The following is a 19,139-nucleotide window of genomic DNA, read 5'->3' on the forward strand; positions in this document are numbered from 1 at the left end:
AGTGGGTCTGAATGAGGGCCTTTATTTTCTATTCAGGATGAACTGGGTGGAAACACTTCTATATAAAGAAAAATACGTGGAACGTTTCTTTTTGGTATGAAAGTCGAATATAGATAGTCTCCCACTCACAACTAGGAAACAAATCCATCATAGCTTTAATAATACCACGTGGTATCTTACCAGGTTAGTGACACAAGATCCACCTACTTCCTTAACTTAATCTATAAGGAATTCAATAGGTTCCTTCCCAAGGCTCCTATTATAGTGTTTCAGAATCGCGGCTGTAGTTGCTCCTGATTATTGTTTATTTTTTTGCTCTTTTCCTTTTTTGTTTGTTTTATATATTTTATTTATATGTTGACAGTCTGTATGTTACAATATGTATGTCACGTGACTTATTCTCACACTATCAATATTATCTATTTTTGTCTATGTGTGATTTTCTAATGTGACCACATTTATTCAAACTCTATCGTATATTTTATTTGCTATATATATTTCGTTATATTATATTTGTTAATATTTGTTCTATGATGTCTCACTTAAAAATTCTTTGAAAGAAAAAGTAAAAAAAAAAAAAAAATATGTGGTTCCTCCTTCCTAAAAGCACCAGGCTTTTCGGAGTCAGTCCTGGTTGTGAGAATACAGGGGACAAAACCATAGGGTTCCCCTGTATTTTCATCAACCAGCACCGGGCTCAGTGAGCCAGTTCTGGTTGTGGAAATACGGGAGACAAAATTATTAGGGGCCCCCTGTATTTTCCACAACCAGCACCGTACTCTTTCTAGTGGGGGTGTAATGCCACAGCCAGGGGACCGTTTCACCGGGTCCCCCAGCCAAACCTTTCAGCACCTGACCGCTAGTCAGCCAAGGTCAGGGCTGATAGCCCGGATGTTATCCCCTGCACCCCTGGGTAGTGGGTGCCAGGTTGATTGCGTAAAGAATATATTGAATAATATTGTCTTTTACACAGGGCCTTGGTTTAGCAAAAAAAAACCCAGAGAACCAGACATTAGCGTATCTATAATGAGTGCACAGTGTGGGCCCAGAGGGGCCCGCACTGCATACTCTGCACTAGGGGTGTGCACCGACCACTTTTCGTGTTTTGTGTTTTGGTTTTGGATCTGGATCTTTCTTCGTGTTTTGGATCTGGATTGGTTTTGCCAAAACCACCCTTCCGTGTTTTGGGTTCTGGGTTTTGTGTTTTGGATCTGTATTTTTTTTTTAAAAAGCATAAAAACAGCTAAAATCACAGAATTTGTGGGTTTTTATGCTCCTATTCAATTATTAACCTCAATAACCTTCATTTCCACTCATTTCCAGTCTATTCTGAACACCTAACACCTCACAATATTGTTTTTATGGCCAAAAGGTTGCACTGAGGTAGCTGGATGACTATGCTAAGCGACACGAATGGGCGGCACAAACACGTGGCCCATCTAGGAGTGACACTGCAGTGGCAGACAGGATGGCAGTTTGAAAAACTAGGCCCCAAACAGTACATACTGCAAAGAAAAAAAAGAGGTGCAAGATGGAATTGTCCTTGGGCCCTCCCACCCACCCTTATGTTGTATAAATAGGACATGCACACTTTAACAAACCAATCATTTCAGCGCCAGGGTATGCCACATGACTGTGGCTGAAATGATTGGTTCGTTTGGGCCCCCACAAAACAAGCTGGCAATTAATGTGTCCCTGCACAAACTGGCTCTACGGAGGCAAGATGTCGTCCTCATCCTTCTCATCCACCGATTCCTTGGATAAAACAGGAAAAAGGGATTTAGGTGTCCCTGGACTGCTTACGGTCTTAGCCAAAGTTTCTGAACTTGACGGTAACTTTTTATGAATGCGCTGCAGGTGCCGTATAAGGGAGGATGTTCCTAGGTGGTTAACGTCCCTACCCCTACTTATTTCACCTTTACATATGGTACATATGGCAAGACAGTTGTTGTCCGGATTTGGTTAGAAATATTGCCAGACCAAAGAGGTGGAATGTTTGGTCTTCTGCCCAGGCATGACCGTGATGGGCTTTTTCATCCCACGGACAACAACTGTCTCCCCCGGAGCCTGATTTAAACAAACCACATCACCATCAGAATCCTCCTCGCCAACTTCCTCCTCAGCGCCAGCTACACCAGTATCCTCATCCTGTTGTACTTCAAAAGTGACATCTTCAATTTGCATATCAGCAAGTGGACTGTGGGTGCTCCTTTCAGCACTTGCAGGGGGCGTGCAAATGGTGGAAAGAGCCACCTCTTCCCGTCCAGTGCTGGGAAGGTCAGGCATCGCAACCGCCACCACACTTGGACTCTCCTTGGGGATTTGTGATATCTTCTTAGAACGCACAGTTCTTCGCTGTGCTTTTGCCAGCTTAACTCGTTTGATTTTTTTAGCGGGAGGAGGGCTTCCATTGTCATGTGAAGCTGAACCACTAGTCATGAACATAGGTAAAGACCTTAGCCGTTCCTTGCCACTCCGTGTCATAAATGGCATATTGGCAAGTTTACGTTTCTCTTCAGATGATTTAAATGTTTTTTTTAAGGTCATTTTCCTGAACTTTGTCATTTGGGATTGTATGTGCCCTCTACTATGACATTGGGCATCGGCCTTGGCAGACGACGTTGATGGCATGTTATCATCTATGTCATGACTAGTGGCAGCAGCTTCAGCACTAAGAGGAAGTGGTTCTTGATCTTTCCCTATTTTATTTTTATCGGAGAAAGTTTGGTCCTCCATTTATGTTATATTGATTTGATATATACGTGCGGCTAAGGCGCACACAAACACAGAAAATATTTATTTATTTTTGATGGAGAGTAGTGCACTTTGTGGGTTACACCACCCTTTAAGAAATGAGCCAGCCGGCTCTTTACTTATGGGACACAGGCGCACGCTTGGCGCTGCTCCTTTGTTGATGCACGTGCAGCCACAGTGCACACAATTCACAAACACAGAAAATATTTTTTTATTTTGTTTGGAGTGTACTTTGGGGGTTACAGCACCCTTTAACGGACAAGCCAGCCGGCCTTTACTTATGGGACACAGGCGCGCGCTTGGCGCTGCTCCTTTGTTGATGCACGTGCGGCTACAGTGCACACAATTCACAAACACAGAAGATATATTTTTTTTTGTTTGGAGTGTACTTTGGGGGTTACAGCACCCTTTAACGGTCAAGCCAGCCGGCCCTTTATTTATGGGACACAGGCGCACGCTTGGCACTACTTTGTTGATGCACGTTCGGCTACTGCGCACACAATTCACAAACACAAAAAAAAATATTTTTTTATTTTGTTTGGAGTGCCCTTTGGGGGTTACAGCACCCTTTAATGGTCAAGCCAGCCGGCCTTTTACTTATGGGACACAGGCGCACGCTTGGCGCTGCTCCTTTGTTGATGCACGTGCAGCCATAGTGCACACAATTCACAAACACAGAAAAAAATATTTTTTTATTTTGTTTGGAGTGCCCTTTGGGGGTTACAGCACCCTTTAATGGTCAAGCCAGCCGGCCTTTTACTTATGGGACACAGGCGCACGCTTGGCGCTGCTCCTTTGTTGATGCACGTGCAGCCATAGTGCACACAATTCACAAACACAGAATTTTTTTTTTAATTTTGTTTGGAGTGCCCTTTGGGGGTTACAGCACCCTTTAGCGGTCAATCCAGCCGGCCCTTTATTTATGGGACACAGGCGCACGCTTGGCACTACTTTGTTGATGCACGTGCGGCTACTGCGCACACAATTCAAAAACACACAAAAATATATTTTTTATTTATTTTGGAGTGCCCTTTGGGGGTTACAGCACCCTTTAATGGACAAGCCAGCCGGCCTTTTACTTATGGGACACAGGCGCATGCTTGGCGCTGCTCCTTTGTTGATGCACGTGCAGCCACAGTGCACACAATTCACAAACACAGACATTTTTTTTTAATTTTGTTTGGAGTGCCCTTTGGGGGTTACAGCACCCTTTAGCGGTCAATCCAGCTGGCCCTTTATTTATGGGACACAGGCGCACGCTTGCCACTACTTTGTTGATGCACGTGCGGCTACTGCGCACACAATTCACAAACACAAAAAAAATATTTTTTTTAATTTTGTTTGGAGTGCCCTTTGGGGGTTACAGCACCCTTTAACGAACAAGCCAGCCGGCCTTTTACTTATGGGACACAGGCGCACGCTTGGCGCTGCTCCTTTGTTGATGCACGTGCAGCCACAGTGCACACAATTCACAAACACAGAAAATATTTTTTTATTTTGTTTGGAGTGTACTTTGGGGGTTACAGCACCCTTTAACGGACAAGCCAGCCGGCCTTTACTTATGGGACACAGGCGCGCGCTTGGCGCTGCTCCTTTGTTGATGCACGTGCGGCTACAGTGCACACAATTCACAAACACAGAAGATATATTTTTTTTTGTTTGGAGTGTACTTTGGGGGTTACAGCACCCTTTAACGGTCAAGCCAGCCGGCCCTTTATTTATGGGACACAGGCGCACGCTTGGCACTACTTTGTTGATGCACGTTCGGCTACTGCGCACACAATTCACAAACACAAAAAAATATTTTTTTTTATTTTGTTTGGAGTGCCCTTTGGGGGTTACAGCACCCTTTAGCGGTAAATCCAGCCGGCCCTTTATTTATGGGACACAGGCGCACGCTTGGTACTACTTTGTTGATGCACGTGCGGCTACTGCGCACACAATTCAAAAACACAAAAAAATATATTTTTTATTTTGTTTGGAGTGCCCTTTGGGGGTTACAGCACCCTTTAACGGACAAGCCAGCCGGCCTTTTACTTATGGGACACAGGCGCATGCTTGGCGCTGCTCCTTTGTTGATGCACGTGCAGCCACAGTGCACACAATTCACAAACACAGACATTTTTTTTTTTATTTTGTTTGGAGTGCCCTTTGGGGGTTACAGCACCCTTTAGCGGTCAATCCAGGCGGCCCTTTATTTATGGGACACAGGCGCACGCTTGCCACTACTTTGTTGATGCACGTGCGGCTACTGCGCACACAATTCACAAACACAAAAAAAATATTTTTTTAAATTTTGTTTGGAGTGCCCTTTGGGGGTTACAGCACCCTTTAACGAACAAGCCAGCCGGCCTTTTACTTATGGGACACAGGCGCACGCTTGGCGCTGCTCCTTTGTTGATGCACACAATTCACAAACACAGAAAAAACATTTTTTTTTTGCACTTGGGGTGAGCACCCCTGACGGACAGAGCACCCCCTGGACAACACTACAGCACCCCTTTAGGACTGGGACACTGCACAGGACTTTGGAGTGGACACAGCCCCTATGGACAACTGACTGCACAACACAGTCCAGCCAGCCCCTATGGACTTTGAAGTAGTGGACACAGCCCCTATGGACAACAGCAGCACAGCGCAGCACAGCACAACACTACACTGCACTGCACTACACTACACTACACAGCCCAGCCAGCCCTAACTTCCAACCTCCCTCTTCACTGTCCACAGCCGAGTGAGAAAATGGCGCCGACGCGAGTACCTTCTATAGGATCCAAAACCCGCGAGACCCGGAAGGCGGGATGATGACATTTTGCCTCGATTTCAGATCTGAGTCAGGCGGGAAAAGTCGAGCCTGACTCGGATCGGCCTCGGATCGGGGGGGCTCGGGGGGGTTCGGATTTCAGAAATCCGAACCCGCTCACCCCTACTCTGCACCCATGTTTAATACTTACCTCTGCAACATCAATGCTGCAATAGCAGCGCAAATCACCGGGAAAGGACATTTCTGCATGTGCAGTAGATGGTGTCCCCAGTACCAAGGTGCGGGCGCCATGTTAACAGAGACCTGCACATGCACAGTAGAGATACCATGGCGGGGGCCCCATTTTACTAGAGGCGTGCGAATGCGCAGTATACTCTAGCACAATGCCACAGAGAGGAGGGGATCCGCATGGAGTAGTCTGCTCATGGGCCCCCTCCTCTCATAAATTGTACCTAGGACAAAAAGACGACGATGATTTATAACCAATACCGAAACACGGGGGTCTCCGGACATCTCTCATATGCATTAAGGATATTATTGTTATTGTCATTTGTATAATTTTTACACGCTACCTTGTACTTTGTACAATCTAATTTTTACACGTTCCCTTGGAGCTATTGCAATCTAGTTAATTGCATATGGTGATCTAGAATGCTGTCTATCAATCAGCTAAATACTAAGGAGTTTTATTTGCATTGATTCTTTAATGAAAATGGCATGTGATGCCAGAGAAATACAGTATGTAAGAACTGACCACCTGCTACAGTAGTTATACTACAGCCTTTTCTGAACAAAGAACAATCCTTTGTACAATACAAGTTGACTACTGAAGTATTGGCCAAATTTATTGGAGACTGCACAAGTGAACTGCAAAACACCAGTAGAGGCATCTATTAGCCATTCCAATGCAGGGATGGTAATTATTACCACAATTACCTAAAAGTCTGGGTTTTCCTTTTCCTGTAACTATCTTTGTCCTGTTGACTGACAGGTTGGCAGCATACATATCCCACCTGTGCACATTTTCTTTTCATTACTCTGGAACCCTCTCTCTGCTGCTCCTCTGCACTATCTGCTTCTTCCACCCTGTCCACCTTCAAGATGCAGTCATCTAACCTCACCCTGGTTCCTCCTCCATCTTCCTGGAGAGCTCCCTTCCTGGCTTCCCCACTTTCTGACCTCTCCAACTTTATCTTGGGCAAATTTAATATACCCATTGATGGATATCCTGTGTATTCTGCCACTACTAAATGTCTTTCCCTCTGTTTACCTTACTCAGTGGACCTCTTCCCCTTTTCACTCCAGTGGTTATATTCTAGACCTTGTCTTTTCCCATCGTTGTGATATTTCTGATTTCACGATCATTCACTTCCCCCTCTCTGACCACCACCTCATCTCCATCCCCCTTTCTCTCCATCACTATGACAAATATTCTAAGTCTACCTTTACTCTGTACAACCATGGTGCCTCTCCAACCCTACCACTCCAGACTTACTTGCTACAGTACCTTCAAAAATATTCCCACACCGTGAACGGCATTGGAGAAAATCATGCTCACTCTCCGACCTAATTCTTGGTCTATCTAATTCGTTTTACTTCAAAATCCTCATCTCCTTTCAATCCTCCAACCCCAGATGCCTCTTTGCCACCTTTAATTCTCTCCTTTGTCCCCCCCACTCTTCTCTCATAGTATTTGATCTTGCTACTTTCTTTTTATCCAAAATTGTTGTTATCCGACATTTCCTCCTTTAAGCCTTCTCTGCTGCCCACCCCTTCTGGTAATGCTGGACAACCTACATTTTCCTCCTTCTTGCTTGCCATTGACAATAAAGTCTGTTCACTCCTCTTATTGTCTTCCCTCTACCTGCTCACTAAACCCAATCCCCTTTCACCTTCTCCACTCTCTCTCTGTTATGATTACAAAACTTGTAGAGGAGCTTGACGTCCACCATCCTTCTATCTTTCTTTTCTCTCACTCCCTGCTTGATTGAATTTGGCTTTTGCTCCCTTCATTCCATGGTGAGCTAGAATGCTGTCTATCAATCAGCCAAACATCCAGTGACCTTCTATCAATCAGCTAAAATACTGGGCTAGAGTTCCAGTCTAGCCCAGGATCACTGAGTTACTCAGTATTGCCCAGGGGTCTCTGATCCTGTGTCCGCTGACTACCCTGACAGATCCAGACAGGGCAGATACTGACACTCTCTCTCTCTCTCTCTCTTTGGGGCAGATGTATTAAGCTCTGGAAAGTAATAAATTGGACACTGATAAACTACCAACTAATCAGTTCCTGTCATTTTTCAAGCACAGCCTGTAACATGACAGTTAGGAACTGAGTAGCTGGTAGTTTATCACTCTCCAATTGATCACTTTCCAGTGTTTAGTAAATCTCTCTTTCTCTCTATGTGTGTCCTTATCTTGCCACTGATTTAACCTCTCTTTTCACTAGTACTGTCCTTTCCTCCTTCAAATATACCATCATCTCTCGAATTTTTTAAAAAATCTTTGGGCCTAACTATCCCCCAAAATCTCTCTCCTGCCATTTCCTTCCAAATGTCCTAGAGCAGCTTGTCTTCCACCATCCTTCTACCTTTTTTTCCTCTCACTCTCTGCTTGATTGAATTTGGCTTTTGCTCCCTTCATTCCATGGGAACTGCCCTTGCCAAGGTCACCAATGACCTACTCACTGCTAAGTCTAAGGCTCACTATTCAATTCTCAATGGGGTACAATAGCACCTACATGATAATGATAGGAAAATCTATTTGTCCTCCCAGACCTCTGCCCCTCCACCATCATTCTCATATCTGTCTATTTCCTATCTCATTCTGCATGTCCCGGTGCTTTCTTAAGCTCAATATGTCCAAGAATGATCTTACTGTTGATCGATCTCACTCTTTCTATCACTAATATTGTAGCCTGTCCCCAAATACGCTGTCTGGGTGTCATCCTTAACTACTCTCTCTCCTTCACCATTCATATTCTTGCTATCTCTAAATCCTGCAGCTTTCACCTCTGTAATATCTCCAGGAGGTTACCAATTCTCTTATTCACGCCCTCTTCATCTCCAACCTGGACAACTGTAACCTCCTACTCTCTGGACTACATATCTCCTGCCTCTCCCCTCTTAAATCTGTCCTCAGTGCTGCTGCTCGCCTCATTTGCCTATCCTGACATTCTCGTCCTTTACTGAAACTCCTTCACTGACTCCCCTACCACTAGAGAATCCAGTATAAGCTTCTAATCCTCCCCTTGAAAGCACTCAATCACTCCTCCCCTCCTACATCTCCGACCTTATCTCAATCCACAATTCCTCTTGCCCTCTCCGTCCTTCCTCTAGTTGTCACCTTCTATTCTCACTGATCTCCATCTACCACTCTCGCATCCTAGACTTCTCCCATGCTGCTGCTTTCCTCTGGAACTCGCTTCCCGTAATATCAGATTGTCTACCAGCCTGCAGGGATTCAAATGTGTCCTGAAAACATACCTGTTCATTAAAGCCTACTAGTCCTTATCACACTCATATGCCATCCTCCCTTATCCTATCTTCCCAGTTTACCTCCAAGTTAACCTCCAATCCTTTAGACTGTAAGCTCTCAAGAGCAGGGCTCTCCACCTTCTCGGTTCTCAGCCTGCATTTTCCCAATCTCCCGTCTGTCCCCACTTTGAGATACAGTCAGGTGCATAAATATTGGGACATTGACAGAATTTTCATATTTTGGCCTCTATTCACCACCACAATGGCTTTGAAATGAAACAAACAAGATGTGCTTTAACTGCAGACTTTCAGATTTAATTTGAAGGTAATTACATCCAAATCAGGTGAACGGTGTAGGAATTACAACGGTTTCTATATGTGCCTCCCACTTTTTAAGGGGCCAAAAGTAATGGGACTATCAACTCAAAAGCTATTTCATGCACAGGTGTGGGCTATTCCCTCGTTATTTCATTATCAATCAAGCAGGTAAAAGGTCTGGAGTTGATTCTAGGTGTGACATTTGCATTTGGAATCAGTTGCTGTCAACTCTCAATATGAGATCCAAAGAGCTGTCACTATCAGTGAAGCAAGCCATCATTAGGCTGAAAAATCAAAACAAACCCATCAGAGAGATAGCAAAAACATTAGGTGTGGCCAATTCAACTGTTTGCAACATTCTTAAAAAGAAAGAACGCATCGGAGAGCTCAGCAACACCAAAAGACCTGGAAGACCATGGAAAACAACTGTGGTGGATGACAGAAGAATTATTTCCCTGGTGAAGAAAAACCCCTTCACAACAGTTGGCCAAATCAAGAACACTCTCCAGGAGGTAGGTGTATATGTGTCAAAGTCAACAATCAAGAGAAGACTTCACAAGAGTGAATATAGAGGGTTCACCACAAGATGTAAACCATTGGTGAGCCTCAAAAACAGGAAGACCAGATTAGAGTTTGCCAAACAACATCTAAAAGCCATTACAGTTCTGGAACAACATCCTATGGACAGATGAAACAAAGATCAACTTGTACCAGAGTGATGGGAAGAGAAGAGTATGGAGAAGGAAAGGAACTGCTCATGATCCAAAACATATCACCTCATCAGTGAAGCATGGTGGTGGTAGTGTCGTGGCGTAGGCATGTATGGCTGCCAATGGAACTGGTTCCCTTGTATTTATTGATGATGTGACTGCTGACAAAAGCAGCAGAATTAATTCTGAAGTGTTCCGGGCAATATTATATGCTCATATTCAGTCATATGTTTCAGAACTCATTGGACGGCGCTTCACAGTGCAGATGCACAATGACCCGAAGCATACTGCAAAAGCAAACAAATAGTTTTTTAAGGCTAAAAAGTGGAATGTTATGCAATGGCCAAGTCAATCCCCTGACCTGAATCCGATTGAGCATGCATTTCACTTGATGAAGACAAAACTGAAGGGAAAATGCCCCAAGAACAAACAGGAACTGAAGACATTTGCAGTAGAGGCCTGGCAGAGCATCACCAGGGATGAAACCCAGCGTCTGGTGATGTCTATGCGTTCTAGACTTCAGGCTGTAATTGCCTGCAAAGGATTTGCAACAAAGTATTAAAAAGTGAAAGTTTGATTTAGGATTGTTTAGTTTGTCCCACTACTTTTGGCCCCTTAAAAAGTGGAAGGCACATATAGAAACCGTTGTAATTCCTACACCGTTCACCTGATTTGGATGTAATTACCCTCAAATTAAATCTGAAAGTCTGTAGTTAAAGCACATCTTGTTTGTTTCATTTCAAAGCCATTGTGGTGGTGAATAGAGGCCAAAATATGAAAATTCTGTCAATGTCCCAATATTTATGCACCTGACTGTATAAGCAGTGACTTTAATACCATCTGTCTGCCCTTCCCTGGCATGGGATCACCGATTGCTTCTCTTAAGAAAAATATCTAATGTTGTATAATTTATTTTAATTTATCCCTTCCTTATTCTTGTACGATGTTCTGCACACTTTGTGGTACAATGAGAACTTATGATTGTGGTCATACTCATTTGGAGGGGATGCAAGTCTCGATACTAATGATAGAGGCTGCAAATAGAGAAAACAGTGGGCGCACCGGCCTTCCTCATGCAGACACACATACAGTATAATCGGCACAGACGGATGGATACTTGCATTAGTATAATAAATTAAGCAGGCTGCCATGGGCGTATGTTAAAGCATTCATAGATGGGGATGTAGTTAAAAAGCCGGTGGACGAGATCCCGACTGACGATAGACCGACGCCGGAATCCTGACCGCTGGCAAAATGCAGAAACTGCTATTGCGAATGAGATCAGGATAGTGGCATTGGCATCCTGATTGCTGGAATCCCGAACGCCCGGACGCTGGGTAAGTATCGCTGTCCCCGGGGATAGGGGGGTTAGGTTTAGGTACCCTGGGGGAAGATTAGGCTTAGGAATCCCTCGGGAGGGTTAGGCTACGGGGAGGGGGGTTAGGGATATGGCCCCCCAAGTCGAGATTAGGGTTAGGCACCCCCCCCCCTCCGTGATGGTTAGGTTTAGGTTGCGGGAAGAGGGGGATAGGGTTAGGCAACACTGGGGGATGGTTAGGGTTAGTGGGGGAGAGGGGGAGGGTTAGGGCTTTACCGCCCCTGACGGGATCTTCAGTCATCTGTATGCCGCCAGTATTTCATTCCAAACACCATAGATGCGCCTGACTCAGAATCAGCCACATTATATTCATGTGCTCTTTTTGGGGGGTTGTTCATGCAGAGATATATGCAATGATTGATAATGTACATGTGCTTACTGCCCAATGAATGAATAAATATCCATGCCATTACTGAAAATTATAGATGTGTTTGCACTGTGTTTGGAGTCTCCAAATAGCAGATACCACCACTCACTAGGAGAACATGGATGTTGGCATGCCTGCCATTGCCAAGGGACATGGAGATGGGCTGGATCAGCAAGAGTGCTGGTGATGCCCTCTCACTGACCCTTTATGAGATGGCTCTTGTTACTGGGATGGAGAAGTTGGGCAAAAAGGCCATGGTAACATACTGAGCTACGTTCAACATACTTGCTCAGGTGAGTTTAACTGTTTGGTGGATTTCATGCTTTTGAACCAGACATCTGTGAAATGCCTATGGAGACAAACATCTAAAAACTATGAAGCAGATGTGAAAACAGGTTAGCACACATTGGAAAACTATTTTTTCATGGCCTAGGCACCCACTTTCATCACAATGCAATATAGCATGCTGTCATGTACGCTGGAATAGTGGTTCAGTACTGGTAGTATAAGTTGTGAAAAGGGTTCGGGAAGAGTCAATGGAAGGCTGAACCGGAAAGCAGCTAAAGAGTTGAGGATGTCCAATACAAACAACAGCTCGGAAGAGTTATTCATTAAGCATAACTGCAGTGTAACAACATGCATATAATCAGTATGCTTGTACTCTCCTACGCCAAACAGCATAAATAGTTTCACATTCACAACATACTTCCAGTCCTGCCATTTCCTCTCCATGCTGTTATATGCAAATTACCAATATTCAGCTAACAGTGGGTTATTACTTTGAGTCCTACTCTGTAATCACCCCTTCAGAAATGCCTACCTTTAGCCCCTGCTAGATAAGATGATTGGAAAAAGTATACTGTATATGAGTATTCACTCTCAGTAATCTCACCTTTGCTAAGACTCTTTGTGGGTCCACTAAATTTCTTCTCTTCCATCTTTGGGGCATCCTCAGTGGGAGACACAGGTTTATCTTCACTTGGTTTCCTGTAGATATATGATCCCGCTCCCCCAATATTAACTCCTGGAAAAAACAAAGTGTTCATTTTGAAACAAAAAGTAATGTCATTAAATCTTGAATATAAAAATAATATTCAGAGAATATTGGGTAATTTTAAAAAATCCATATGTAGCTTTCTGGTTACTATGAGCCTCATTTATCAACGAGTTTTATCACTCACAAGTGATAAAACTCGTTGCGTATGATAACGGTGCTCCAACCAATCAGCTTCCAAATTTCATCTGTTTGAAAAATGACACTTGGGAGCTAGTTGGCTGGAGCACCGTTATCATACGCAACGAGTTTTATCACTTGTTGTGAGTGATAAAACTCGTTGATAAATGAGGCCCATAGTTTGGTCAATTCAACGAAGTGTAATCCGGCGGTGTGCAACCTGTGAATCGTGTCTGGTATATTGTGTCGACATGAGAATGTCAACCTGGTCGCAATGTCGACATTTACTATGTCAGCATTGACCATGTCAACATTTTAACTACAACCCTTTTGGGTCAAGGTCCAGATGGCGTCCCAGGATCAATTTTTTGTGTTCTCTAAGGTCTAGGAAAGTGGTTCTCAAACTTGGTACTCAGGACCCCACGCAGTTCACGGTTTCCAGGTCACCTAGAAGGTGCAAAGGTGTATTCATTACTCACTGACACATTTTCCAAGATGCACAGGTGGAGCTAATTATTCTGTGAGGAGGACCTGCAAAACGTGAACTGTGTGGGGTCCTGAGGACCAAGTTTGAGCACCTCTGGTCTAGGATATAGACACATATAGACACATGCTGATGGTGTTTTTTTTCTGTGCATGCGCCGGAGACGCAGTGCGCATGTGCAGCGATGCAGTTGCAGTTCCGTTTGCACTTTGAACTGGCCCGCAGTGTGACTGACATACTCAAGCCATTCGGGGGCTGGAAGGGGTAGCGTTTAACAAAACGGTGGTGTGCCAGATCCTTTTGTGAGGTGCGCTGAAGCCAGTGGCTGTGTTGTCGGATGCAAATTCACTAGCCTCGGCAGCTTAGTTGAGGTTGGCACTCTCAGCAACCTTATGGTTGCTCAGATGCCTTATGGCCAGCGCGGTTTTTCCTATGGTGATCCAATGCTGCATCTTCGGATGCATGCAGCGGATCTGAGAAGACACAGGTGGATGTCTATATCATTTACATAGCTTCTCAGATCTGCTGCTTCCGAAGACGCAGCACTGAGCACTCAGGCCCACAGTCCCTTAAGGTAAGTGCACATTGATCCTGCAAGAAATAATGCTTAAAATATAACTTTTATTAGCATAAGCTAATAACCATATTTAAATGGTAATACATAGTTAGAACATTGACTCATCTACATATTGTTGTTATAGCCTATAGCAATAATCCCTTTTAACACGGGGCTATAATTAAAATCCAATCTGAAGAGTTAAACTGCGATGCAGTATATAGAGGAGAAATAATATGTCATTACGGAATCGGTATGTAATACCGCCGGCCGCATGGCCGGCAGTTCCAATCCCGGCAGCGTCAGGCCGTCAGAGGAAGAGATCCCGGCAGCGGCAGCAGAACAGCGCTGGAAATCCCGATCGTCCCCAGGTAAGTACTAACTAACCTAACCTACCCCCCTAACCCTCCCTTAGGGGTGCCTAACCCTAACCTCCCCGCCCAAGTGCCTAACCTTAACCCCCACTCTGCCTAAACCTAAGTCCCCGGGGGGGGGGGTGCCTAACCCTAACCTCCCCCCGGGGGTGCCTAACCCTCCCTCCCCCTAGCCTAACCCTAACCTCCCGGGGGGGTGCCTAACCCGGGAGCCCTAATCCTAACCCTTCCCACCCCCTGCCGCTGTCCGCTCGCTGCGCCCAGCATCTCTTCGCTCGGGATGTCGGGCGCCGGTCTCCCGGCGTCGGTAAAATGAGCGGCGTCTACATCTAAACGCCGGTCATTTCACCCTCGCCAGGATATGACAGTCGGGAAGCCGGCTGTCGGTATAATGTCTTCCCGATTGCATCCCGTCATTACATATAAAAGGAATTTAACATGGGGAACATATATTATGTTATTTGACAATATTTTGTGATTTGAATAACGTTACTCTACCTGTTTAGCCTTATATTACCCTACAGAGCAGTACACTCATTTGCCAGGATTACAGAGCCAAAATAAATAGTAATATATGACTCACTAATTAAATCCTAGGATTCATATTTCTATAACAAGACCCTAGCTAAACATAAGGTATTTGTGATGGTACGCAGCCGTATTTTAGATTGCTTTCTCTCTTTTTATTTTATTTAGCTGATTTTTAAAATAATAACCATATTTAGATGGTAATACATATTATGTTGATAAAACTTATATTTTAAACATTATCAATTTTAAACATTATCAATTAAGATCAATGTGCATTCTACTTAAGAGACTATGGTCCTCATTCAGAGGCGGTCGCAAGAAGCGAGCGCTTGCTCTGAATGAGGGTGGCAGCTTGTTTTTTTAGTGCAGCCTCCTGGTTGCTAGCTAAGCTGTGGGTTACTACCCACAGCTTTAAAAACCGACCAGGTTGATGGTCGTGATGGTCAAGAGTAGACCATCGCGACCATCGGGGCTTGCGACGAGACCCTAAGGTTGGGTGTCGGCAACCGCAAGCCCCAGGGAGCTTCCTGCTCTGATCGAGCTGGAAGCTCCCCACTGACATCACTGCTGATGTCAGTGCGGCCGTCCACAAAATGGCAGGCGTTCCTTAAGGAAAGCCTCCATTTGTGAAACCACCCCCTGCCACGCCTACAGAACAGGGCGAGCTGTCGATCAACATCTACAGCCGCCCCTTTTGTAGTGAGCTCCGTAATGAGAGAAATTCTTTCTCGCTCTGGGGCTTGTGCATGCGCAGTGTGGCCGCTGCGCGTGCACAGGGCCTAGACATCGACCCGGTTGCGAGCGCTCAGCACTTGCGACCGGGTCTGAATGAGGACCTATCTGCCTTTATCTTTAATCTTAAGGCCCCCATATACAGTGCGATGTAGCAGCCAATCAGACGGATTGGAACGATATCGCTGCTATATCGTTCTGTGTGGCTATGATATCGGCCAGTGCACGCTCCCGTGGGATCGTACATCGCTCATCCAGATCTTACATGCTGCACAAGAGATCTGGTGATGCAATATCGTCCGTCGCATCGCAAGGTGCACATCGCACCGCGTTTGGGGCCCTTTATTGTTTGGTGTCCTGGAGAAGAATTATGTTGATAAATTTTAAGGGAGGAATGTACACTATGAAAGCTTGGAGAGAGATGAAGAGGAGAGAGATAAGGTATCAGCTCCTAACTGTCATTTTTCAAACGCAGCCTGTGAAATTACATTTAGGAGCTGATTGGTTGGTACTTTATCCCTTTCCACTTTATAACTCTCCAATGCTTAGTACATCCCCCCTAAATATGATTATTCTACATTGGGTTATTCTGCATGAATAAATTGTGCTTTGGTGCATCTCCTCTGTTACATGTATCTAGTTCTCTAAGGTCTGTAATACATTTGTATGGAAATAATCTTGTTTATTGGTTCCAGAAAAATATCACAATGAAATTTGGGCTCCCAGAGCAATAACAAACTAGCAGTTGGGTTCCAGCTGAAAATTGGAGGGCACTGGTGTAATTATCCTTTTTGTTCTATAATTTAATCAGTTGTGGGAAGGAGAAAGTGACAAATGAACACTAGGTTTGCGTCACACTGATCTCTGTGCACTGAGGCAAATGGCGAGTTTTTGCATGCAGCACATGTGCAGATGCGGATAGGAAAGTCCGTCCTATTCTGTGTCAGACGGAACTTGTTTGGATCTGTCTTTTCATGAAATTGGGTGTTTCGGGGATGGCAACAATGTGGGCATAGGTAGCCGCCCTAACATGTGGGAGTGTCATGGGAGTTGCATGGGCGTGTAGGTAAAGCTCCGTGCTATTCTGAGGTGCACGCACAGGGAGGGGAAGCCTGTATCTCATGGATTTTTGCACCTAGCATGGGACTGGTTTGTGGCACGGGTTTCCGCTTGCAGGCACACAAACCATGATTAGTCCTGCGGATTCTCACATTAGCATAACATAGTGTGACCATCGCCATGGGTTACGGCGATTCATCAAAGCCAAGTGTCATGACTGTATGTATTCTGTGTGCCCTGGGTAAAGTGTGCTCATGGTACTATAAGGGTGGAGAGGCCGACTTACCGGCGACCCGCCGTCTTGGGCGAAGCAATAACTGAGACGAGACCAGCAACTTTTTGGGCAAATAAATCGGTCACAGCTTTATTTCAACATAATTTACCACCAGTCGCAGGGCAAGGAAAAAGAATGCGGTGCACAAGGCTCTTATGGTGTTCTACTGCCTGGGGCATGCTGGGCCCAATAACGTGGGCACGCAACCACGCCCCCTGCCAATCTCAACCTGGGGCGTGCCCAGCCCAACCTTGTAGGCAAGCGACCATGCCCCCTACCTTTTGGGACCAGCTACCATGCGCATACCACCCTTGCCTGGCACGCAGCCCGTATGGCCCATGCCGCATTTTGCTGGAACCAGGCGTGCGGCCTACTAATTGGTGACTATGCAAGGCATTCTGACAATCCCCTACTTACCATGCCTTGTGTACCGTTCTTTCTCCGCCACACGAGGTCTCCGTGAAACGGAGGACCGAAGCCCCCGCCCTGCGACCCCTACCACCTCAAGCCCTCGAGCGCGTCCTGCAAGGCGTTGTTGAATATGTCCAGGCCTGTCGGACAGGTGTACTCCGTCTTTTCTGTACAGACCTCCACATTTCACTGCTAAATCCCTGAGCTGGATGGTGCCACCACCGCTAGCACCCACTGCCTTACTGATGGCTGCATTCACTTTTTTCCTGGCCCTGTCTAAACCGTACCCCACCCTGGCTCCTCTCCAAGCTAGCCTTGGGATGATTCTTGACCATATAATGTGCACCTTGCTCCACCGCCCTTTAATCCATGTAATGTCCTCCCGGGCCATCCTTATCAGGTCCAGAGACTTCGTCTTCCCCCAGGTCGTTGCCCCCAAGGTGCAGCACAATCACATTGGGCTGCCCTGTTGCGCGCTCTGCTGCGAGCAGAGCCTCCTTAACCTGCTCCCATAACATACCCCTGTGTCCAAACCAGAATACTGTTCCTGACTCCTGCGGCAGCCCCAGCTGGCGCCTGTAAGACCTGCGCGCGGCCCGCTCGGCTGCCCAGTATATGTACGAATGCCCGGTGATCCAAACCCTCTTCTTCCTACTGGCCCCTGTGAAACATGCGGTGAAAAAGAAAAAAAGGGGGGGGGGGTTGAGGTTGAGATAAATTAGCATATTTTGCTATTGCGCTGCCGTCCCTGCCACCGGCCTGACGTATGATTTGTAACTATCCGACCTCCATCCCCCCAGCCCTTTTATCTCTTCCGCTGTGTGCCCCGGACTGGCCGCAGATGTTGCTGCGCCAATTCTAAAGGAGTGTGTCCCAAACCTTTTTGAGTCCCATCCAACTGCCGCAATGCATCTTTTGAATATGGCCGTAAACTGATACCTGGTCAGAGCTGACTTGTCTGCATGAATGAGGAAATTGTCCCCTCCCCTTGGCCTCCCTGCCATAAAAGCGTTCACCGCCACTAGTGGGCAGACCGCTGGGTCCAGCTGCCTCACCAGCTGGATCCATCTCCCCTTTCCTAGCTGGTCTGTCTTAGACTTATGGACCTTACACAACACCATGTCCTCATACACCCTCACATTTCCAAACAGCAAGCCAGATCCCACAGCTCTACTTGACTCGGCTACTAACTCCCCCACCCTAAATGCTCCGCCAAACGCCATGATAAACGCTGTCCTAAATAACTGTGCCTCCAGCTCGTTACTACACACTGCTGACACTATTTGTGTAATTTTCTTAAGCCTCTCTATGGTTACTGGCTCACGAGTGTCTAGCCTCCTTGGCTCAGTTCTCGCCCACCCGCGCATCACGGTGCGCACTATGAATGCCTTGGTATCGTCTCGCTTACCATTTAACTTGGAAAAAAATTATATACCTGCTAATGTGGTGCAGACCGTGGCTTTAGATGCCTCAATTTTTCCAAGAATGCCAGCAGCTGCTGCGGGGGCTCCTCACCCTGTGAGATTCCCCTACTCTGAAACAGGAGCCATTTTTTCCAGGCTGCTACGTAGGCTCTCCATGTCTTTGGGGCTAGGGACCTTTCCACCAAATTGCTTAGCCCTGCTCGACTATCTGCCAAAGTTGAGAGGGGCATGTTAAGTCTTTGACCTGCGCAAGCGGTGCTGCTGCTTTAAACGCCTCCCAGTTATGGCGCGACAGCGCATCTGCGATCACGTTCTGCTCCCCTGGCACATGCTTGGCTCTGAATGTGATGTTG

General features: G+C 45.9%; 1 protein-coding gene across 1 annotated transcript in view; it reads right to left on the reverse strand.

The window, feature by feature from the left end:
* Positions 1-19,139, reverse strand: part of LOC148481402 (cysteine-rich protein 2-like) — a 191,454-nt gene that overhangs the window by 47,447 nt on the left and 124,868 nt on the right. The window contains exon 4 of the mRNA XM_088453533.1: positions 12,660-12,791. Coding sequence (XP_088309659.1) covers positions 12,660-12,791 — 132 coding nt within the window. The remainder of the gene's footprint in view (positions 1-12,659; positions 12,792-19,139) is intronic.

This window comes from Taudactylus pleione, unplaced genomic scaffold (assembly GCF_031769625.1).
Source record: "Taudactylus pleione unplaced genomic scaffold, aTauple2 ptg000582l, whole genome shotgun sequence".
Classification (NCBI taxonomy): Eukaryota; Metazoa; Chordata; class Amphibia; order Anura; family Myobatrachidae; genus Taudactylus; species Taudactylus pleione.